Below are 25666 nucleotides of genomic sequence, written 5' to 3' on the forward strand. Positions count from 1 at the left end.
AAATGCGGAGCGTCTATTGTCTTACTAGAATTTAGACGCCGAGTAACTTTAGAAAACTGCATATGTATTGCTAGTAACCAAATTCACATGAACACGGAAATCCTAATAATTTTTCTTCATCGAGTTTCCTTGTTTTTTATTCAACGACGTTGAGTTCGCATGAATTTGGTACATTAAAAATGTTTATCTGCAAAAGGATCAATTCTAATTTAAAACATCATCAAAAATCATCGATATGTGCATTGATCACATCTTCCTGCTGCAACTCCATTTCGATAATTCGATTTTTCACGTACATATTGGAATTGAATTGAAATGGCTGGACAAAATTTTCAGGGGCTATAAATAACCAATGATTGAACAGTTTTAGCCACTTTCATTGGTTGAATAATTACAGAAGAGAAAAGATTGTAATGCAATGGACCTTGGGCAAGAAGAGAATGTCGAATGACCGAAATATCTCTTCAAAGCAACTTTTAAAAGCGAATTCGAAGAAATCGTGTAAATTTAATTTTAGATAACATTTCGGTGAAATTACAGGTGATGTATATTTTACTTACTTTATATTACATAATTTCCTGTGCAATTAGAAAATGATTTACAAGTTTTATCACTTATATGGTTGATAACTTGATGGCAATTTATTTCATACGCTATATATTCTACTTGCTATGAATGACAATACTTCAGTTCTGGTTACTGGTATCTTTAGAGAAGGTTGAGTCTAATCAATGATTCAATTTTTGATCTCAAGGGAAATAATTTCTTGTAAATCCATCTGATCCCTGTTTCACCTCAATGACCTCCCATCTGCCATTCTTTTTAGAGAGACTGCACATAATGATTGATCTGTGGTGGAGAAGATGTGCATCAACTTTATCATTACATAGTTGTTGGTCAGGAAACTTCCTGTCGTAAAACTTAAGCCTGTAGTATGGATACTTTGAAATGTTGGATGAACCCCAAGCACTGAGTGTGAAAACTATTTTATCAATATGCTGAGGAATGGACTGAAGGTTTACATTTACTCTTTGACGTCCTTCACCAACACCCATATATGCAGGACCTGAATGCTCAACTCCAGGGACTTGCATCAAAGAACGATTTCGATAGTATATGGTACCAAGATCATTAGTTCCACTGTATGCAAACACTGAAACATCCAAATAATCACGTGACCTTCCATAAGGTAATCCCCAACAAAAATCAAAGACAACTTCATCTAAATCATCAGGTACTGCACACAATACAACAATAAGATGTAGTGTACTGTTTGGTGGAATATTGTAGTCTTTTAATGTCATTGCACCATGACCTGGACTGTAAACCTAAATGGCATAAAAAGTAAAATTCATTGGATAGTTTGATGAAAATGATGATTGAGTCAGCCCCTGACATAACATTTTTGCTACTTGGGAATAATTCCTTTGAACAATATTAATTCAACCACCAATATGATTCACATACATATAGATAATGGCAATATATGTGCCTTGAACAAATACTATTTTTACTAATATTGATGTTACAACATAAGCTTTTGTGAGGTGCTTTGCCCAACTTTATTTTGCACTATTGGAGTCATTTTAGTTATGTAAGCTAAACTAATCTTTATATGCAAAACTCAAATTTGATATACAAAAATATGTGCTGTACCACATTTGTTCCAAAAATATATGTGTTGTAACCTCAATGGTCTCAAACCTTGAGCTCTTTATTTTGATAAAGTAGACGCTGCTTTTCTGGCTCTGTTTTGAGACCACTTTGCACTTCTTTTTTCAGATCTGAAATTTTCTTATTTCGATAATAAGGTAGAGTCAGTGATTCTCCAGACATGGTTGTGATGTAGAGATCGCCTGACTGTAGCATGTATGTTGTTTCTTTACTTGGTATTTCTTCATTCTCTTCATTTGGAAAGAGGAATTCCAATGCCTCCAGATATTCTTTGTACATGATATTGTCTTCAGTGACTCTGATCTCGCACAAAGAACACATCTGGTGTTTCTTAACACTTTCAATTGCACACTAGAAACAATAACAGTTAAGACTTGTAGAAATAAGATAATAATAGAAACTATAACAATAACAGGGCCATGCCTTAATTTCTTTTAGAATATAATTTGTTTTAAATAATTTATTTTAAGCATCATTCTAAATGTTTCAATAGCAAGAGTCAAAGCTGAGGATTAAACAAAATTGTTTGATAACTGTTGAAAAAATTGACAGCAACTGATACGTCTTTCTGTTTTTTAGATGATTTTGTGAAATAAAAGGAAAATGCAATTGAATTAGTATATACGAGTGATGTGCACTTTTCATTCACAAATGTATCAATTGTGAGATAGACATATAGATTTAAATGATGCAATGAGGAAAATTCAACTTATATATACTTACATCGAGACAATGAAGAAGTGCATGATCACAGTTTTCTGTCAAAGGAAAAAATGGAAATTCATTTGAGAGTTTTTTGTCGTGACAAAGGTGGCATTTCATCTTGCCTTCGTAGTTCACGAAAGCAACTTGAACATATGGAATTTATAAATAGGATCTGAAAAAGTAAAAGAGAAAGAAAACTTTTGTTATTATAATGGTTTCCAAGAATACAAGATAATTCCAGGTAACGCTATCCTGAGAGTTCACCGGATGCGTTACGCTTTACAACAGAGGAAAGCTCAACATGACAGCATCTCACAATTAAAGGTTGTCTTATTAAAATGTCTCCGAAAAGAATAATCTGAAATCAGCTGCAACTGTGAAAATTATCTTCACCAGACGATTTCTCAGAATAATCATCGTTTGTGAATATCATTCAAACATCCACGTAAGTGATTTTACAGCCAGACTTCCGTTTAAAGTGTTAAGTGACGGCAATCAACACGAACCTGTAGATTTTTTCTTCTTTGTGTTTATTTTGTTCGCTATCCCCTTAGAGTATTGCTTTTTTATCAATTTTCTTGTTCGAAGTTGACTTATCTCTTGGAAAAACGCACGTGTACAAATTTATACAGATTTTTGTGATTTCTTTCCATAATATAGTCGAAAGTAAAAGTGAAAGTAAAATCTATACATCTATTTTCAAACATCTTCGTACGTAAATATTACTTGAATATTTGAAATTACACAGTTGTCATACTATGTCATATATATTTAATGTATTTCCTAGGATATTCTTCAACGTGTAGCAATTTCTCCTACGCCAACTAATTTTAATTTCAACATAAATTTGTGCCGTGAACATCTTAGTGAATAAATTCAATTTGTTACAAACTATGGAGCTGAACTGGAGTCTATATACTAGCTATGTTTAGGGTATTTAGTATTCCATACATTTTTTGAAACCAGTTGCTACAATCCTATCCTTAACCCTAACTCATTTGGTGTCGCAGTTACGACAAATAACCTTGAGAAAATCGCCAGCGTTAACTGACCTTGAGGGAGGGCGAAATTTTTAAAGGGGGACTTTATTCCTTGAAATTTAACCTCCCCGAGAGGGAAATATTGGATTATAACAGGTAATTTGTCCCCTGGCAGTTATTACGCATAATAGATTTCCTGCGACACTGGAACAAATAAACATGATACTCCCAACCCAATTTAACCTTAAGAATATTGCTGTGCAGAATGATACAATAGATACAACATGTAGTGAATGAATAAAATATTTTAAATCATTTCGCAAAAAGGTTCTTACATGCTTTTCATAAGTTTCGTCAGTTACGAAGACGCACTGTAACAAATACGAATTTTGTCTGCAACACCAACATGTTATTGGCAAAAAATGAAATAAATAAAGGAAGAGCTATTATAAGTGGACTCCTGAGTATTTAAAAACTGACTGTCAGAAATGAATGCCTCACAGTAATTTGATGGGTGAATGGGTGGACTTAAGGTTACCTGCTTGACGTCATCACATGTAGGAACGTAGCAGAAGAGGCGAGGGGTAATACTTAAGGTTACCTGCCTGACGTCATCCCATTTCTATGTAGAAACGTAGCAGAAAAGGTGAGGTGTAATACTTAAGGTTACCTGCCTGACGTCATCACATCTCTATGTAGAAACGTTGCAGAAGAGGCGAGGGGTAATACTTAAGGTTAACTGCCTGACGTCATCACATCTCTTTGTAGAAACGTTGCAGAAGAGGCGAGGGGTAATATTTAAGGTTACCTGCCTGACGTCATCACATCTCTATGTAGAAACTTAGCAGAAAAGGCGAGGTGTAATACTTAAGGCTACCTGCCTGACGTCATCACATCTCTATGTAGAAACGTAGCAGAAGAGGCGAGGGTAATACTTAGGTTACCTGCCTGACGTCATCACATCTCTATGTAGAAACGTAGCAGAAGAGGCGAGGGGTAATACTTAAGGTTACCTGCCTGACGGAATCACATCTCTATGTAGAAACGTAGCAGAAGAGGCGAGGGTAATACTTTAGGTTACCTGCCTGACGGAATCACATCTCTTTAGAAACGTAGCAGAAGAGGCGAGGGTAATACTTTAGGTTACCTGCCTGACGTCATCCCATCTCTATGTAGAAACGTAGCAGAAGAGGCGAGGGGTAATACTTAAGGCTACCTGCCTGACGTCATCACATCTCTATGTAGAAACGTAGCAGAAGAGGCGAGGGGTAATACTTTAGGTTACCAGCCTGACGTCATCACATCTCTATGTAGAAACGTTGCAGAAGAGGCGAGGGGTAATACTTAAGGTTAACTGCCTGACGTCATCCCATCTCTATGTAGAAACGTAGCAGAAGAGGCGAGGGGTAATACTTTAGGTTAACTGCCTGACGTTATCACATTTCTATGTAGAAACGTAGCAGAAGAGGCGAGGGCAATACTTAAGGTTACCTGCCTGACGTCATCACATCTCTATTTAGAAACGTAACAGAAGGGGCGAGAGGTAATACTTAAGGCTACCTGCCTGACGTCATCACATCTCTTTGTAGAACGTAGCAGAAATGGCGAGAGTTAATATTTAAGGTTACCTGCCTGACGTCATCACATCTCTATGTAGAAACGTAGCAGAAAAGGCGAGGTGTAATACTTAAGGCTACCTGCCTGACGTCATCACATCTCTATGTAGAAACGTAGCAGAAGAGGCGAGGGGTAATACTTAGGTTACCTGCCTGACGTCATCACATCTCTATGTAGAAACGTAGCAGAAGAGGCGAGGGTAATACTTAAGGTTACCTGCCTGACGTCATCACATCTCTATGTAGAAACGTAGCAGAAGAGGCGAGGGGCAATACTTAAGGTTACCTGCCTGACGTCATCACATCTCTATTTAGAAACGTAGCAGAAGGGGCGAGAGGTAATACTTAAGGCTACCTTCCTGACGTCATCACATCTCTTTGTAGAACGTAGCAGAAATGGCGAGAGTTAATATTTAAGGTTACCTGCCTGACGTCATCACATCTCTATGTAGAAACGTAGCAGAAAAGGCGAGGTGTAATACTTAAGGCTACCAGCCTGACGTCATCACATCTCTATGTAGAAACGTAGCAGAAGAGGCGAGGGGTAATACTTAGGTTACCTGCCTGACGTCATCACATCTCTATGTAGAAACGTAGCAGAAGAGGCGAGGGTAATACTTAAGGTTACCTGCCTGACGGAATCACATCTCTATGTAGAAACGTAGCAGAAGAGGCGAGGGGTATTACTTTAGGTTACCTACCTGACGTCATCACATCTCTATGTAGAACGTTGCAGAAGAGGCGAGGGGTAATTATTTAGGTTACCTGCCTGACGTCATCCCATCTCTATGTAGAAACGTTGCAAAAGAGGCGAGGGGTAATACTTAAGGTTACCTGCCTGACATCATCACATCTCTTTGTAGAAACGTTGCAGAAGAGGCGAGGGGTAATACTTAAGGTTACCTGCCTGACGTCATCACATCTCTATGTAGAAACGTAGCTGAAGAGGCGAGGGGTAATACTTAAGGTTGCCTGCCTGACGTCATCACATCTCTATGTAGAAACGTAGCAGAAGAGGCGAGGGTAATACTTAAGGTTACCTGCCTGACGGAATCACATCTCTATGTAGAAACGTAGCAGAAGAGGCGAGGGGTAATACTTAAGGTTACCTGCCTGACGTCATCACATCTCTATGTAGAAACGTTGCAGAAAAGGCGATGGGTAATACTTAAGGTTACCTACCTGACGTCATCCCATCTATATGTAGAAACGTTGCAGAAAAGGCGATGGGTAATACTTAAGTTTACCTGCCTGACGTCATCACATCTCTATTTAGAAACGTAGCAGAAGGGCGAGAGGTAATACTTAAGGCTACCTGCCTGACGTCATCACATCTCTTTGTAGAACGTAGCAGAAATGGCGAGAGTTAATATTTAAGGTTACCTGCCTGACGTCATCACATCTCTATGTAGAAACGTAGCAGAAAAGGCGAGGTGTAATACTTAAGGCTACCTGCCTGACGTCATCACATCTCTATGTAGAAACGTAGCAGAAGAGGCGAGGGTAATACTTAGGTTACCTGCCTGACGTCATCACATCTCTATGTAGAAACGTAGCAGAAGAGGCGAGGGTAATACTTAAGGTTACCTGCCTGACGGAATCACATCTCTATGTAGAAATGTAGCAGAAGAGGCGAGGGGTAATACTTTAGGTTAACTGCCTGACGTCATCACATCTCTATGTAGAAACGTAGCAGAAGAGGCGAGGGGTAATTATTTAGGTTACCTGCCTGACGTCATCCCATCTCTATGTAGAAACGTTGCAAAAGAGGCGAGGGTAATACTTAAGGTTACCTGCCTGACATCATCACATCTCTATGTAGAAACGTTGCAGAAGAGGCGAGGGGTAATACTTAAGGTTGTCTGCCTGACGTCATCACATCTCTATGTAGAAACGTTGCAGAAGAGGCGAGGGTAATACTTAAGGTTACCTGCCTCACGTCATCACATCTCTATGTAGAAACGTAGCTGAAGAGGCGGTAATAATAAGGTTGTCTGCCTGACGTCATCACATCTCTATGTAGAAACGTAGCAGAAGAGGCGAGGGTAATACTTAAGGTTACCTGCCTGACGGAATCACATCTCTTTTAGAAACGTAGCAGAAGAGGCGAGGGGTAATACTTTAGGTTACCTGCCTGACGTCATCACATCTCTATGTAGAAACGTAGCTGAAGAGGCGAGGGTAATACTTAAGGTTACCTGCCTGACGTCATCACATCTCTATGTAGAAACGTAGCAGAAGAGGCGAGGGGTAATACTTAAGGTTACCTGCCTGACAGAATCACATCTCTATGTAGAAACGTAGCAGAAGAGGCGAGGGGTAATACTTAAGGTTACCTGCCTGACGTCATCACATCTCTATGTAGAAACGTTGCAGAAAAGGCGATGGGTAATACTTAAGGTTACCTACCTGACGTCATCCCATCTATATGTAGAAACGTTGCAGAAAAGGCGATGGGTAATACTTAAGTTTACCTGCCTGACGTCATCACATCTCTATTTAGAAACGTAGCAGAAGGGGCGAGAGGTAATACTTAAGGCTACCTGCCTGACGTCATCACATCTCTTTGTAGAACGTAGCAGAAGAGGCGAGGGGTAATATTTAAGGTTACCTGCCTGACGTCATCACATCTCTATGTAGAAACGTTGCAGAAAAGGCAATGGGTAATACTTAAGGTTACCTGCCTGACGTCATCACATCTATATGTAAAAACGTAGCAGAAAAGGCGAGGGGTAATACTTAAGGCGCACTTATTGCAAACGAATTGGTTGGCCATTTGTATTTTAGAGTAAAGCCACAATAGCTCATGATTAAAATGATGTGAATGCATTTTAACACATTTAACTGACAATCATCACGTTGGAGTCATTGTTCTCCCGATTTTAACGCTTTAGAAAAAATCAGGAGTCACAGTCAATTTCACAATTTTTTGACTGTAAAAATTTTTCCATGTTTTTTAAAAAGTTTGGTAGTTTGTTTTAAAATAAATACTTCCTTCCAAAACCCGGGGGTTTATTTGCTAAATTCGAACATTGCAAGGCAATTTATGAAGCAATAGAAAACAGAAAGACTAAGAAAGGAAGTGGATGCCAGTAAACATCACTAATAAAATTTTATGAGTTAACGTCAAAAACCTGAAATTTCGTTTTATCTCCAACCTTGCAAGACTATATGCTATTTAATTGTACCCCCATCTTATCAGTGATTATAATCCAATATTGGGTAATGGGCACTTTAACTCCCCTCACGTTTCAGTCATTTCAGGCAAGGGAACCTCCTTCATCTGTTAGTTCTGTGCAAAATCCAGTTTTTCAGCTCCGGCTCCGGTCTCTTGTCTGTTGTGAACTTCGGCTTTTAACTGCAGCAATTTATCAACTCGCATATCTGATGCGGCTTGTTCATTTGGCAGGTCACTCTTTAACTGTCTTAGGTTTAATATTAGTAAAATTTCCGCACTCCGACTTTCAATCAGAGATTATCATATGTATTTAGCGACATGTTGTGTCATAAAACATTTTACTTTCGTGCAAGTTCTTTAATTTTAACCGATAGTTATCGTTCGTTGATACAAAAATGTTTTGATCGGATACGCTTACCAAAGTCGAACAGTACTTTTAAGAAATAAAAGATGTTTACTGCGTTTGCACAGGCTTATGCAAACCGAGGAGACCTTAGGGAGAACTCGAGAGCAGATCAGTGCAAGACCGAGGCCGAAGGTCGAGGGTTGCACACGCTTCTTGGTTGTGTTCTTTATATATTAGATTTGGTGGAGTGGAAGAAGGACGATTGTGTACAAGTTTTGCAATTTATATTGTCTTCACTTAAAGTTTGTTTTATCATTTATATTAACTTCTGATCTCCAACCTCAATTGTTTTACTATTTATATTCAACGTTCATCTGGTCATACAGTAATTTGTTTTTTACGAGTTGAACTTTTTGGACATGCTTAACTGTCTACTTGCAATGATTCAGTTTTTTTTTCAAAAATTTTAGATTGGTCGAAAACTGGCTTCAATCTCCACAACTATACATAAACGTTTATAGTGTAGTGGTCAAAATGGGCAAAGGAAAAAAGAAAAACAAAAGAAAAAGAAAGAATGGACAAAATGTCAATCGCCAGGAAGAGGTGAGAGCAGAAAACGAAGGAAATTCCTCTTTGCGCCAAGTAGAAGAGGATTGGGACAATGATTTGCGTTCAGATGACGAAACTCGAACGAATGATGCATCCTGGCTAAGCATGTCTCAAGATGGCAGTGGTGATGCAAGCACTTCCACATTTGATAACTCTGGTGTTAGTTCTCCAGATCAGGTAAATGATATCAACTCAATACTCGATCCTCCAAATGAAACTTTTGAAAGTAACCCAACTGAGCATAATAAGATAACTATAAAAGCTCGCATGTAAATGATGTATTTTTTTACCTCAGCAGTTGCTGTATGTAAGTGATATGTAGCCATTGTTCTCAACTTTAAACGAAAAGAAAAGGAAATCATGAAAAAGGTTCAAAACACCCATTCTTGCAATTCTGCCACGTTTTGCTATTAAAGCTTTCACTATTAGACAAAACTTCACTTAACTATTTTCACCAGATACTCTTTTGTTACAGATTTCAAACTAAAATAGCCATAAAAATTATTTTTGAAATTTATACATATTTATCATACTTAAAAGCTAAAAAAGCTTTTAAGTTATGTTTGTGCTTATCTGTTTTGACATTTTATTTTTTTTCATAGAAAAACGATACTGGTGCATCATATGATGTCAATGACTACTCCAATATGTTCAAAAACGTACCGCCTTTGTTTCATCAATTATTGCACTTAGCCAAACAAAAAAAAATTGGGGATATAGTGCATCGTTTGTGTAGTTATGAGAATCCCGTTTCTTCAGATCCTGCTGTTATTGAGGAATGTATTCAATGGGTAATACACACGATACCTTTCGTTGAAACTCAACAGCTTTTGTTTCTTTGTGCATTACTGGGTTATTTGGCTAAGATGAGTGGAGTCAGCATTTTACATTTACCAAAGAACGACACCACCAAATCTGCTTGTGATAAACTGCTTGATAATCTCGGTAATTGCATAAAAAAGAAGTTTTCACCACCTGGTAATTTTTTGCCACTACTGGCAAACAGTGCTGGCACAATCGTCAAAGGATGTAGCAAACCTGGATGGCTAACTCTGGCCGCACACTTTGGATGGTTTCTTGGTATGGAATACGTACTCCAGCTATGGATGGACGAGTACAAGTACAATAAACAAGAATATAACCAGCTACTTTCTTTATTGGTCTATAATTTGCGAAAAGTAAACTCCCACCAGCAAGATGTCTATCATCATTATCTCAAACGTATTCTGCAGTTTGCCCCTGATGATGAAGTGTTGTTTCAACTGTCGCAAGATAAAGATCGTGTGTTTCGATTTTTTCTCGGTCGAGATCAACGCGAGAAGTTTTTTTTACAGCTTATCAGGGAGAGGCTAAACAGTGGCAAAGGTACCTTAGCAGAGAAACTAGCAGCCCTTCACCAATTGCCTGAGAAAATGCGTGAAAATTTGCATAGTGTTATTTATGGTATTGTTCAACATTATATTGACACAGTCGCCGATCCATCATCTGAAGACATGAATGCTGTTTTTAATTTGATTTCAAATTTAAGCGTTGAAAGCTTCAAGACGATTTTACAAAGTGTTTCGAAATCCCAATTACCACATCGAGCCAACCTTTTCCCTCAACTATTAAATGATCCTCGGTTTGAGAGCTATTTTAGACAATTATCGGTCGATGTTCGAGCTCAGTTTTGCAGGTATTGGGTTTGTAACCAGGCAGTATGGAGTAAAGAAAGTGCGGAAAAAGTTAAAGCAACATGTGAGGCCTTAGACATTCTTGTCTCATGTCGTCACATTTTGTCTGATGATAAAGTCATCGAACGCTTATGCAAGTGTATTGTTGATGACCTACGTAAAAATGACTTTTTCGTCATATTGGAAGGATCAAAAAACTTCGATGATTTCTCTGAGTGTGCTCAGTATTGTATTGAAAGGTCAATCACTGATACAATGAAGCGACATTTGGTGCAAAATAGCAGTGAAATTTTCAAATATTTTACAAATGGAGGGAGAAAAGTGTTTGATAGGTAGGTTATCATTTATTAATGTCGATGGCTTTTCTCGCCAATCAACTTGTCTTCTTAAGACATTACGTCATAGCACTTGTACACAGCTGTGTTATTGAGTCATTTGGTGAATGAGGAAAGGGACTCATTATTTTTTTGTTTTCAAGAAACTTTGACATCTTTGAAACTTTGAAACTTTTTGCATTTTATATAGTAAGTTAGTCGTAAAAATGGTTGTTTTGATATTGGTTTATTTTTTTATGTTAGTTCATCATCATCCGTGGTGAAACGTGTTTTTAAGATGTTGTGGCAACGTCCATCTCGGTATGTCATTGAAACATAATTTAAATAGTTTCATTTTGTCTATTTTGGGAGGTATGTAGTAAAATGTTATGCGCATATATAGTAACATACGTATGCTTTATACTCTTTAGGATATCAAAATACGAACTGTGTTTGCTAAAATGCTCGTTAACTGTTTTGACTCCCCCGAAAGATGGTGTCAATAATGAGAATGTTGTTGTTCAAATTCTTCAATTTTGTGATATTTGGGTTGAACTGGTTGCTGCAAAAGGTAGGTGTGTGAATATCTAAACAAGACAAACGAAATTTGCTTCAACCAAATATTTTCACTGTAGAACATTTTTGTAAAGAGAACGCGTTCAAGGCATGGGAAAAGATTTGGAAGGATATGGGAAATCGCATCATGCGAGAAGACATCACGATCTCCACTTTGAAGAAAATTGAACCGTATCAAGATCAATTGTCTTTTATTTTTTGTGGCCTTAACTCTGGAAATGAAAAGGAACAAAATAATTATACATCGACCATCACAAAACTTGTCCAAACCGAGGCAGATTTTCGTCAAAAGTGTGATCTTTTAGTGAAAGCAGAGAATTTTTCTCAACTCGTTTTTCCTAGTTGTTCCTTAAAAGAAAGCATTAAAAACTATGATGAAGAATCGAGAAAGTTGAATGAAATCAACGAGAGTTTTTGGAAACCTTATGCGCCGTTATTGCAACAACTAAAGCCTTTGGAAGCGCTACTGAATTCAGTGTCTTTTTTTAGAATTGCTAAAATTTATCTGCAAGAAAATCCTCATGACTTTTACAGTTGTTTAGATACAATTGACAGGAATTTTCAGGTTTCTTTTTTTCAAAATCTTTCAAAGCAAGGCGTTCATCGTTTTGAATTTGAGTGGCAGAAATTATTTGGTAACCCAGATGATCTGAAAGTCAGTGAAATCGATGCTCTACTTGGAAATATGGATCTTAACAAGTTGGATGACGAATTGGCTCTTTTGGAAAGCCATTTTCAGAAAAAGCTTCCATCAAATATTAAATCATACCTGACAGGTTGTATGGAATTTCCTCGCATTTTAGAGCAAACAAGACATATCAAAGACTTCTTGCAATCATTTGGAATTCGTTATACCAGTAGAAGTGCAGATATTTTGATGGTGATGGATTTTTGTTCAAAATTTGATTGTGAACTGAAAGACATTGTGGTAGAGCATTTACACAAATCTATCAAAAATATTCAAAACATCATTTCCAAGTATGATATCGACCACACTGATGTGGTAATGATTGAGTTGGTGAAATCTCCCGAACTTATTCAATTTATTCAAGAAATTGTTGATGATGACATTCGTGTTCTTATTGATGCAGTTGAAGAACATTCTGAAGAAGCTGTTTCTGCTTCTTTGGTATCAGATCTTATTCAAGTACATGGCTTCTTGGCTCCTGTTATTAAAAAATGCTCTTTCCATCCCGATCTTGTCTTGACGACCCTTGTTGGAGAATGTAAGAAACAAGCTAATATAGCCCAAAAGATTCGCCAATGCAGCGAACATGTTCACAGTCTACGAGGATTGTATCAAAACGTTGCCAATCGAGAGGAAATGACGAGAGAAATTATAAGAAACTGTTTGATTGATGGAGAATTTTACATCAAATTAGATGTTGACGGTATTTGCCATATTACAATGCGTTATCAGAAAGAAACTAAACAAACAATGAAGTCAATGCCCGAACTTCAAGATTTACGAAGTCGTGCTCATTTGATCATAAGCTCGGAACAAAATCCTCTTGAAATTATTGACAGGGAATCCAATGAAGAAATTGATTTCCATGAATTCATCGAACGCATCAATTTACTCTCAGAAATTGAAGAAGCAATCATTAATCTTCAGTCATCAGGTTACGTGAAATATCAAAAAAATTGCGAGTGGAAATCTTTGTATGAAATAAAGCATCTCGAAGAGCTTAAAACTGCCCTTTACAAAGATTTGCATGAGTGGGAGCAATGCTTACACAATGCTCGGGAGCGTCATTACTTTCTGAATTATTTTTGGTCACATCAATTAAGTGTGCTTTACGATTTCATTACTGGTAAAATTAATGATCTTCACACTATTCTCACTTTAATGAAATTTGTCGACCAAACAATGGATTTAAAACGATTGCGTGACTTTGCAAACTTAAATTGTCATTATGAAGCTGCACAAACACCATACGAAATCATTGCAGCCATTGGCGGTGCACTGGATGTTATGTTTTCAGATATCTGCCCTCAATTATCGTTGAAAAAAATCTCCGACCACGTATCTCATTTGGAACCTAAAGTTTCTGTTCAAAATGGCGAACTCTACGTTGTTGCCTTAGAAGAAGAAAGTCCACATACTGTAAACGTGTTGATGTCTCTTTACGAAAACACAACCAATGCTTTTCCAGAGCCACATCAAGTTATGTTTTGCAATGAAACCACGCCCTTTGAGCAGTTACAAATTTTTTTGAATAGATGTTTCAATAACAACAAAAAATTAGCCTGTGATAGTTTATTCTGTCTAGCCAATGTTGAGCTTCTTTCCAATGAACTTCAGTTTTACTTGATTGATTACATCAAGAAGAAAGAGTTCCAAGATTGTGATCAGGAATATTTACTGGCAATTATTTGTCGAGGTGGTGCTCATCATCATATCATTGAAGAATTCTCAAAGTTTGTACATCATATCTCTGGTATGTCGTACCCTGAAATTGCTAGTCGATTCAAGAAAACATGGCCCCATGTGAAGTGTGTGATATCCACGTTACAAGGACTTGGAAAGACAGAATACATTCGTAACGATGCCCTTGAAGTGAGTATTAATGTAGTTTCGTTTCCCATAAGTGGAGAAGTCATTGAAAGTAAGATCATAGAACGATTGAAGAATCTTCATCTTAAAAAGGATTTCCGGTGTCTCCATTTTGATATTGGTGAAGTTGATGATCCAATTTTGTTGGACACATTTATTTTCCAGCTCATCATAACGGGAATGGTGTCTTATGGTACTCAAATGTACAGTCTTCATAACCAGAGAGTTTATATCGAAATAGCCAATTCGTTGGATAACTGGTTGGTGGAACGCTTGCATATTTCTGGATGTTTTTGCCGTATTGAATTGACATGGAATGACTTTAATGACTTAGAAATCACAAATAAAATCACCAGTAATATTCAGGTTGTTTGTCAGTATTTGAATATACTGGATAAAGGTAAAGTAGATAACGTAGATATTCATTTTCATGGTAATGAAAAAGTTAAACCTTTATCAGAGCAGAGATGTCGTGAGTTGCTACGTCAATACTATGGATCGTCAAGTGACCCAACATTTGCTGCCCTAAATACATTCTTGGCTTTTCTTGGTGATCAGCTGCGAAAACTGTCAAAGAGTGCATTTTTTGAAGTGGAAAATTTAAAACTAATGCTTGAGGAGAACGCTTTTGGTGTACGTAAAAATCTCCTGCAAACTTTGCTCGAAGTGTCTCAAGAATTTTCTTCCCGGTCTTTAACAACACGTCATTCCACTCGTATGCAACAGAATTCGTCATCGACTGCACAGAGCATGGTTCATAGAGTGGAAGGAATGATTCAGTGGGAACAAAGTAATCATCTGTTAATTGTTTTTCAAAGTATTGACTCTCAAACAGTCGCAGCTTTTTATCGTGAAAAATCAAAAGTTCCTTCAAATATTTGTGAACTACTTAAAAGTCAAACAGTGGGTGAAAAAAGTAAAGAGCTTGTTGATTTTAAAGAGTTGAGTCATAAGGATTTACATAAAATGCTGGAGAAAATTGCCTGCACGAGATATTCACAAGGGAACATGGCATCTGATTTCTCAGGTTATGCATTGACGGCAGACAACATGTTGAAGATGATTTTAATAATACTTCGTGTTAGAGCTAAGATTCCTATCATTATCATGGGTGAAACTGGTTGTGGAAAGACTAGTCTTGTTCAATATTTGGCGTCAACTTGTGATATTCCATTCTCAATATATAATTTTCATGCTGGTCGCACTGACAACGAAATAAGGGAATTTGTTGAAAAGGAAAGCGATAAAGCCCAAAGCGCTACTGGTCAAAGATGGATATTCTTGGATGAAATCAATACATGCCACCATCTTGGATTGATCAATGAAATAATGTGTCATCATACTTTACTTGGGCATCCAATTTCCAGAAAACTGATCTTCATTGCTGCTTGTAATCCTTACAAACTGCGATCGCCAGAAAGTTCATCCACGGCTGGCCTTGAAGGTAAAAAGGTTGATGATGAATATTCAAAATTAGTTTATCGTGTTCATCCTTTGCCAGAATCCATGGTTGATTACGTTTGGGATTACGGGTCATTGACGCCACAAGATGAGAAAGTTTACATTGGAAGAATGGTGAATGAATTTCCTGGAGAATACCAGCAAGTTTTAACCGAGCTTCTTGCTTCATCTCAGAATTTTATACGGGATGCTGAGAAGAATCCATTCTGTGTAAGTTTACGTGATGTTCGGCGTTGCATTCATCTTGTGACGTGGTTTATTGATACGTTAAAGACACGAAAAATGTTAATGGAAGAAAGAGAAAGAAACGGTAAATCAACTCCAACTTTTCCAGGTCATTTGGAAAAATATAAAAATCGTTCGATGAAGTACGATAGTTATCCAGAAATAAAAAGTATTGTTCTTGCTCTTGCTCATTGTTATTTGTCAAGATTGTTTAGAGATGACTTGCGTAGAGCTTACATACAGAGCCTGACACCTTCACTTGCATCAATTGACGTAGACAAAAAAAGTTTTATAGCCATGATTCGCATGGAGCAAGAAGATTATCTTTCACGTATTGAGCTTCCAGAAGGAACAGCGAGAAATGCCGCTCTTCGTGAAAACGTTTTTGTCATGTTAGTATCAATTCTCAATCGTATTCCTGTGTTTGTTGTGGGAAAGCCAGGTTGCAGTAAGTCATTAGCAATTCAATTGATTAGAAGTAATCTTCGTGGAAAAGATTCAAAAGACGCATTCTTTAAAACGCTACCTCATCTCTATGTCGTCTCTTACCAAGGATCAGAGTCTTCTACATCTGAAGGTATTGAAGAAATTTTTCAAAAGGCTTCAAATTACAAAAAGCATAACAGCGAAAGCAACGTATTACCAGTGGTTTTATTGGATGAAGTTGGATTGGCAGAAAATTCACCAAACAATCCTCTGAAAGTATTGCACAGTATTCTTGAACCAGGAAAAGGAGAGTTACCAGAGGTTGCAGTTGTCGGTATTTCCAATTGGGCTTTAGATGCAGCAAAAATGAACCGGGCAATCCATTTATCTCGACCTGAACCTTCAGCAAAAGATCTTGGTGAAACTGCCATTTCTCTTTATCAAGGTGACAAGAAATCAGAAGATGATATTGATAAGTCAACTGAAAAAGTTCTTCGTTTGATTGCAGAAGCTTATCATGTGTACCGTTTAAAGCAATTGCATCCTAATTTCCATGGTCTTCGTGACTACTACTCTCTTGTGAAAAGCCTTAAGTGGGGCAGCTGTTCTGATATGGAACAGATAAACATCGCCCTGAAACGAAATTTTGGAGGTATTCCCGAAGAAACAAGTAACGTTCAAGAAGTCTTTAATGAAAGATTGAAGACTGTAATTTCTGCTAGCAAGACTGAAAGTTACATTCCAATTACACGACTTATTGAAGAGAATATTAAAGACTTGAAAGCAAGACATCTTATGCTCATTTCAAATGGTGATTCTGCTATTGGCATACTAAAGCAACATGTTTCTTACTCTGCAAAGGAAACTATCACAATTTTTGGCAGCAATTTTGAAGAAGATCAATCTGATGATTACAACTATAGAATTTTAAGTCGAATCATACTTTGTATGGAACGTAATTGCATTCTCATTCTTCGTGATCTTGAATGTATATATGGAAGTTTATACGACATGCTGAATCAAAATTATTCTGTTGTTGGAGGAAGAAAAAACTGTCGAGTTGCCCTTGGTGCCAACAGCAATCCCATGTGTTATGTAAACGATGGATTTCGCTGCATTGTCCTTGTTGATCACGATCAAGTCGATTATTCCGACCCTCCATTTCTGAACAGATTTGAAAAACAACTTCTTCGTTTTTCGGATATGTTAAATGAAACCCAACATGACATTAGGAAAGAATTAGAGTCATGGCTTCACCAAATGTCGAGTGTAAAAGGTTTTAGAGATAAGTTCAAGGAAAAGGATGTGTTCATTGGTTTTAACGAAGACACGTTGCCATCATTGGTTCTGTATCACAGTCATGATTCTGAAGAGCCAGAGGAAGTCGTCATGAACAAGTGCAAAGATGATCTTATGTGGATTGCAACACCTGACGGAGTTTTACGCACTGTTGAAAGTGATCGTTATATGGAAGATCCACGAGAAGTAGAGAAGCTTTCAAATGAATATTTTGAAAAGCCAATTCACAACGGACTTGCATCATTTTTATCGCATGTTGTGAAACATCAACACTTATTTTATGATGCGGAAAGTGAAGCTTGTTCAATAACATTATTGATGACGCATGCCACAGTGCACACAGATATCAGTCATTGCCTTCGCATGGAAAATATGTCTTTTCAACTTGAGCGACTTGGAGCCTATAAGTCTGGTAAGCAACTCGAAGACAGAATACATCTTTTTTTTACATCTGACAAAGAGCTTTTAATCATTCAATGCAAACCAGAACTGGATGCAGAACATATGCTTCTCACTCGATCAATCATTGAAGATAAACGAAATGCTTACTTTAAGTCATTTAGGGAAGCTCAGTACACTATGCAAAGGAAACACGTCTGCATGATTGTCCACGTGCGTCGAGCATCTCGTGAAAATGCGCCACGATGGCAGTTAAATTTCCTTAGTGGATGGAAGCAAGTTTTTCTTGATACACTAGAAGTACCATCAATTCCAGTGAATGAAATGGTTGACAAAAGTATCGACGACATTCTTTCCAACTCAGTTTGGTCATTTCATAGATTTGCTGTTAACTGTATTGTATGGTGTTTCAATTGTTTAAAGTATTCACATAATGCAAGAAATCAAGAGAGTGTGTTACGAATCGCGAAACACTTATTTGCATCGGATGATGTTAGTAAGACTATTCAGAATCTTGTTTTAAAGGAATCAACCAACTATATTGGAAACACAAATGAGCAATGGCAAGTCAAAGTTGCTTGTGACGTGGAACTTCTTTGTAATTCTTCAACACTTTCCTTTGCCATGGAACAACATCTAGCATTGTTTGTACGTCAGCCTTTAGCAAAGCTTGTTTACTTTTTGGAAAATGAAAACTCCTGGCCACCTCACCTTCTGAATAAAGATGTTGCAGATGATGAAGAAATGTGGTGTGATCTTTTATCTGATAAATCAATATTCGACTTTAAGAAAATTCCTGAATGCAAAGGAGTGGATTCGTACTCCATTGAAGGAATACGTCATGATTTGATGGTTCCATTCAGTCAGGTGATTGCGAAAAGAATGGAAAAAGCACGTAGCTTCATCATGAAAGAATACGCTGAAGCCATGGAGATTGAAAATAATTTTGATGAAAATGGTGAATTAAAAAAATCGGTTCTACTTGAGCAACTTCGGCGACACTCTATTGCTTTGCGGAAACATGCGCCTTGCGTCATCCATTTGTCAGAAAACCATGTAAGTTCTTATATGGCTGACATGTTCGACATTGCATCAGGAGATTTTCACGACAAAATAAACAGCGAGCATAGAATTTCTGTTACGATGTGTGCCTTCTTATCTTTTGCTAAACAGTGGTGTCCATTTGACTTTGAAGACTACGTTCAATTCTTCGCTTTGCTTCACTTGTTTCTATGGATATCTGGTAAACAATTAAATCGGATTTTGGCATTAGTTGATTGTTTTCTTGAATTTGATTTTACAAAGTATTTGGACGATTTTGTCCAAGAATATTTTGAAAATAATAAGACAAATCTGCCCATCGACTTTCTGGATAAAAGACTGTTTCTAAGCAACATGGAGGAAAGTGATGACAGTGGTAGCGAGAGTGATGTCAGTGACAGCGAGGATTCGTCTAGTGATGAAGAAGACGATGAAGATGAGGACGAAGAAGACAATGAAAATGAAGACAATGAAGATGAGGACGAAAAAAGTTTTGAAGAGTTATTGGTCATTTTGATCTGTGATAAAATGTTTCCTTCAAAGGAATCAGTGTGCGAAAATGGTGGGTTGGATTATTGGATAAGGAATTCGAAATTGTTGCTTACATTGTCATATAACGTCTGCGATTCTGTGGCAGCTTATCATTACTTACGTTTATGTGTTGAGTTTGGAGAAATGTCATTCAGCAAACTGGTATTTCTAAAGAATATCTTTATGCTCTGAACAAAATTGGAAAAAGCCTCAATCCCGATTATCTTAATAACGACAAATCTCTTCAAATGATTAAAGAACAACTGTTGAACGATGTTGAAGAGTTAGTGAGGGTGATGAACAAAATTTCGTAATTTTACATTCATTTATGTCTCAGTTTTATAGCCGTTGTGTTGAGGCAAACACCGAAAGGCAGTCATCGCGTCCAATCATTGATTATATTTTTTCTCTGAAAAACGAAGATTTGCGTAGAATGACTCCTGTCCTTTATCGTTTGTTGTACACGGAAGAAGCAAAATGCCCTGGAATATTTATCGATATTATTTTGGCGCAAAAAGTAGACGAAAGCAAGTCATGTCTTCGTGACATTGACAACACATTGAAAGAGCATTTAAAAGAGAAAGAGATTAACCATGACTCATATGCAGCAGTTATGATTTGCGACTTAATTCATTTCATTCAATGCTTCGACGAAAACTTTGACATAGAAGACTTGAGTACTGAGAGTAAATTGATGAAATGTCTTCGCTCTGCAACAAACATGGTAACTGGTACTGAAGATGCCTTTGGCTTGGTTCTTCTGTCATCCGTCGCATTTCTACGAGGATTTTACTGCATGCTATCTAAACACTCCTATCTCTTCTCCCGTGAAACACAATACTCAACCATTTTGTGGGAAATAAACTCACTTTGGAAGGTGATGACGAAAGGCACTACTCCATTCGAACATTCTTTTTAAAACAACTTCTTGCATCCGGTCTGACCATGTATGAACTTCAACAGTTATGTTGTGCTAGTAATCAATTACCAGTTATGAAAAATATGTTCCAACAAGGCTGTGACTTTGCAAAGGTCGAGTTTACATTTGTCTCCCAGATGGATAAATATGAAGAGTTGAAAGAAGCCCTTAGGTCATCCTCTCACGGAAATGATGTAGAATTACTTGGTATTGCCAGAAAATGTGAAAACTCCTCCAAAGATCGTCTAACGTTACTAGGGCTCATTATGAATACTTTTTACGTTAAACGAGCAGCTGGTAATCTTAATGATAATGAAGAAAAGTTGGCGAGAAAATTGTTCGAAAAATTCAAACATTTTCCACATCCTATGAAGCATCTAATTTCAAAATTACTTAGCTTGGAAAAATTCAGTCATTATGGTTTACAAACTTCTTCAGAGTCACCTGCCAACAAAATTGACATTAGTTTATTAATACTTCATGTATTGTGTGTTGTTTTGAGCAGTTTTGAAATTGAAAACTCTCCATTGCTTCGATATGTAATCCATTCAGAAAAATGTCAGTCCACCAGGATTCTTGCTTCTAGAAATGACGAAAAAGCCAGAGTATTAGACCAGTTTCGTTTTGTAAATGAAGGTTCTACAGTAAACTGCGTGTGCAAGTTACACTTACAATATCATGGTCAAATGAAAAAATGTCCCAATTGTGGTACAGAAGTGGACGTCAAGGATCGTGATAATTCCCTCTCTGATGAAACAGTGAAATCCTATTTCCACAGCACCGAGTGTAAAGATTGGGAAACATGCACTGTGAACATGGAGCCGTCTGTCTATCGAGCGTTACATTTGATTGTTAACGCATGCTTTTATGGAGGAATTGCAGTTGGACTGTCTTCGAATGAAGTGATACTGAAAACTCTTTTTCCTGAGAATGAAGATGGAAGTTTAGCAGATGCCTGTCTTAATCAGATAAACGAAGATCTAAAATGTTTGCAGACTATTCTTTCTTGTAAGAGACAAACTGCAATTGATGTAATGAATTTAGTGGTTGAAGAATCTACTCCACTGCTTCAAGGAGTTGTTCAAAGTGGAAATACATTGATAAATAACGCAGAATGTGTGCAGTGGGAAAGCAAGTTCATTGAAGTAGTGAGCGAAATCGTCTTCAAAGCCTTTGGATCAGCAAAACCGCTCAAAGAACAGAGAATGAAGGCAAAGTTAAAGATTATGGCACTTTCTAAGATTGAATATGAAATGCAAGAGCTTGACCAATATCCCACTGATTTTGATGAGCAAAATAAAAAATTGAAAAGATTGTTTCGTATCACAAGAGAACCGTCCTTTGCAGACTTGCGAGCAATATTTTTCAATTATTCTAAAGAAAATAGCAAGGAATACCCTGTTCTAGCTGTTTTGTTGTCTTGGTTTGACGAGCTTCCTTATCTTGCTTGTTTATATCCTCTGCTAAAGTGGACACGTTTTATCACATCCAGGTTGACCCACAGTATCAGTCGCAAAGAAGCGCAGAGCCGTCCTATCAGTGATTTTATACATTCAGATTTGCAGGCTGGAGAAAGCGATGGCTTAAAAGAACAAAAAGAAGTGTTTAATAAGTTCAAATATGCGTGGAATGAAATGCATGAGATCTTGAATCAGCACCTGGACGACAATAAAAAGATGCCTTATATTAGCGAAGATGATGCTATTGGCTACTGCCTTTTAGATGGCGACTTGAGTGTGTATTTGAAAACAGCAATAAAAATTCTACAGTCAATGCAGAACAGCTTTTTAGACTCTATGGTCGCGACTTCATTGAGAACGAAACATCCAGCTGTTAGTTTCCTTACAAAAAGCGAGAACTGCTGTGGTGTGACGTCAATATCACTACAAGATGTTAAAGAAAAAGATATCATCAATATTGAGTGGTCAAACAAATACCTGAGGTACACACAAAATCCAGAGTATGGTTGTGGAGAAGATATTGATTATGATTTTGAGCAGATTGAAAACATCTTGACTAATGAAGTGGTTCTTGGAAAACTTTATCTTACAGATATTTCAAGTACATTCATATTTTCCCATGAACTCTTTCATTCCAGTGCTAATGTATTAATGAAGATTCGTGAGTTGTGTCCACAAAGTCCAACTCTTCCTGAAGGTATTGATCAGGGAATAGAGACACTTAAAGAACGCAGAAAACAAGATGCACGTAACTTACTTCAAAACATCGAGATTATCATATATTTACTGCATTCTGATCCCAAATCCATCGAAGAAATTCAAAATATGGAACTTGTTGAATTCGCTGACAAATTTAAAGATAAGCTTCCACGTCCGTTTCCGGTTGACTTGTTACCTGAACCCAAGAAATCCATTCATCTTACTCATATTGCAGCTCTGTATGAAGCGTTAGAAGACGTGCTTGCCGATGGTACCATCGAAAGTCTGCCGAAACATTTTGGAGTTGTTTTGACAGATGAAGTAAAGAAACAACTAGATAGTTTAGTCCACCACAGAAATGGGCAAATCAAAGCAAAACAGTTTCTTCAAGTGTTACGTCGTTTTGCATTTCGTTATCTGTCAGCTGAAAAATTTCATCCTGAAGCCAAAACACCTTTACGCAGTTGTCTGCAAGAACCGTCATTGTGGACACCAGGCGATGTTCCAGAAACAAATGTCATCCCAAAGGAGTTAGTGCTGGGAAATATTCATTCAATTATTAAACATCTACAACAGGTAAATATGTTACTGTTTAAGTCTATATTCTAATAATTACAGATGAATGTTCTTCATCAGCAATGTCGCCGTGGTGACTGAAAGAACTTGCAGACTCTCAAAGTTAGGCAACGGAATGTTTTCACATTTCAAAAGTTTTTAAACTGTTTGTATAAGTTAGTGTTGATCTCCAAAATCTTTTTCAAACCGTTCGTTATGAGTGTACCTTTACTAGGAATTGTACGCTTATTCCTAGTAACAAATCTCTTTTCGGTTTTGCCTCACTAGTTGACCAGTATTATTGTGCGTTATTAAAGTCAGCTGTGCTAATCGTAGCTTTTATATTGTGTTTTTCTTAGCAACAATCCGGGCAGAGAAGTAGCGTGCAAAATGATGGAAGAAATCTGCCTGTCGTATCCAGTAAAAGAAAAAACGATTGGCAATTAAATTTTTCGTTAGTTATTACGTCATTGACGTACATTTCATTTACAAGTCACAATTATATAAAATAATGATTCATTATGATTGTAGTTAGAGATAATTAGTGAGTATAACAGTTAATTAAAGCATAAAATTGCATAAATAAAATTAAAGTAGATTTGGTCCATGTAACAGTTAAGACAAACATTGCCACATATATTTTGTGGGCAATTGATGCAATTCATTAAATTTTATAATCGGTACTGTTTTGGTGTATTGATTTTTAGATATTTATGTACATATAGATATCCAATTGTTCACATGTAGATATCCAATTGTTCACATATAGATATACAATTTGTGCAATTGTTCAAAAATTAATACATTTGAATTCCAATCTCTTTAAACGAAGGAGGTGCTTGACAAAATGTGAACTTTTATCATACTCAGTGGAAAGCATTGTCAAAAACCAAAGTCATCCTCAGCTTCAAAAACAATGAAGTAAGCCAATATTGAACAAAACATCATGATATTGCCACTGAAGACAAGAGCCATAGCTCCATATTCAATCTATAGTAAGGAGAATTTGTGCGTGATCAGTTAACATAATGTACAACATGTTTTGGCATTTAAGGTTAATACATTCTAAATACCAATAACTGTAAAAAATATAAACATGAAATAATATAAATTGTCCAGGTTGGTAAAGTCCTGAGAAGGACTGTTTTTGTTGTTGTTGACTGATGTTTTGACAACCTTAGAGGTAGTCAACTTTTGACTTTGAAGATGACTAACGCTAAGGTTGTCGAAATGTCAGTCAACAACAACAAAAACAGTCCTCAGGATTATACCAACCTGGACGATCTACATTTACAAACATGTAACGATACTCCTGGGTTCAAACCATTTACTTTAAAACAATATAAAGTAGATTACTATAGTGATCCAACTTTTCATACACAATCATGAAAACTGTTCATTTTACATGAGAACAAAACATAACTTGCTTATTTAAATAAATGCATACCACTTTACTTCTGGCCAGAACAACAGGTAAACCTATAAATAATGATAAGGTATTTATGTATGATGGTATTGAAAATTATAGAAACTGCATTGAATATTGCTATAACTCACCAAATGCTGACAGTACAATTCCTGATGTTAAAAACAAAGCTATTTCTTTACATAAACTAAAAGTTGATACACAGAAACTTAACACTTGACTGTTATTACTAAGGATGGCATTTTTTAAGTGTGGGTGAAAGAAAAATACATACTAACTTTGAATTTCCAGACATTCCATAAGAATCACTTAACCTGTTAGCAATTATAGTTGGTACTGGTGCCAACAGATAAAATATGACTACACAAGAAATTAAAAAATATTCTCAATTATTATACAGAAGAACATTTCAATGGATATGAAGGTTATGATAAATGATAAAGAAAGCAAACCATGTACGTACGAACAAAAAATGGCCACCAGATTCTAAAACAATGTAAAAACTGCAGGTTATATTGTACATTTTTACAGGTTGATGTGGCTATTTAAAAACTTCAACATCTCATACCCATAGTCTGGAAGGGCACAGCCAAGAACAACGAGCAAAATACCAATTGCTCCAGTCAATGATAGCAAGATTATGCTGTAATAAGGAAAACATACTTCTCGTTCAACAAGTTTTATGAACTGTTCATTGACTTATAGAAGTTGATTAGGGTATTTTGTAATTGCTCTCTCTGTTTCTAAGTTTCTCAAAAGACTTACATACCAAACACGATCAAAGTATTAAAAAGTCTAAAAGAAACTTACGCTAAAAATGATTTGAGTCATGAGCAAATATTCCAATGGATATAAAAAAAGACATAAAAGTCCACGTAACAATATGGAATTACTGTAATATAGGTAAACATACAAAAAAACAAATTCTTACCTTTAATACCCGCCATACTTGACGTATATTGTATTTTCTTTTTTATGTCAATTGTTGTCAAAAGTC

At 36.7% G+C, this 25666-nt stretch overlaps 3 protein-coding genes across 3 annotated transcripts; 1 reads left to right on the plus strand and 2 right to left on the minus strand.

Annotated features, from left to right (window-relative positions):
• Positions 1 to 487: 487 nt before the first annotated feature.
• LOC124448606 lies at positions 488 to 2528 on the minus strand. The gene is made up of 3 exons (XM_046999598.1): positions 2398 to 2528; positions 1705 to 2025; positions 488 to 1328 (listed from the first exon to the last, which is right to left on the minus strand). The coding sequence occupies exons 1-3, from the start codon at positions 2494 to 2496 to the stop codon at positions 750 to 752; spliced, it is 999 nt and encodes a 332-aa protein (XP_046855554.1). The 5' UTR covers positions 2497 to 2528; the 3' UTR covers positions 488 to 749.
• Positions 2529 to 2580: 52 nt separating this feature from the next.
• Positions 2581 to 23926, plus strand: LOC124451727. The gene is given in 9 exon segments (XM_047002358.1): positions 2581 to 2824; positions 8970 to 9285; positions 9711 to 11113; positions 11360 to 11416; positions 11527 to 11666; positions 11731 to 19645; positions 19893 to 20483; positions 20486 to 23264; positions 23603 to 23926. Coding segments are annotated over 8 exon segments (13290 nt in total). The 5' UTR covers positions 2581 to 2824; positions 8970 to 9033; the 3' UTR covers positions 23756 to 23926.
• Positions 23692 to 25616, minus strand: LOC124451826 (leptin receptor gene-related protein-like). Its single transcript, XM_047002460.1, has 7 exons — positions 25601 to 25616; positions 25238 to 25367; positions 25133 to 25155; positions 24948 to 25029; positions 24801 to 24856; positions 24691 to 24722; positions 23692 to 24233 (listed from the first exon to the last, which is right to left on the minus strand). The coding sequence occupies exons 1-7, from the start codon at positions 25614 to 25616 to the stop codon at positions 24126 to 24128; spliced, it is 447 nt and encodes a 148-aa protein (XP_046858416.1). The 3' UTR covers positions 23692 to 24125.
• Between the last annotated feature and the right edge of the window lie 50 nt (positions 25617 to 25666).

Source organism: Xenia sp. Carnegie-2017, unplaced genomic scaffold, assembly GCF_021976095.1.
Source record: "Xenia sp. Carnegie-2017 unplaced genomic scaffold, XeniaSp_v1 HiC_scaffold_1, whole genome shotgun sequence".
Taxonomy (NCBI): domain Eukaryota; kingdom Metazoa; phylum Cnidaria; class Anthozoa; order Malacalcyonacea; family Xeniidae; genus Xenia; species Xenia sp. Carnegie-2017.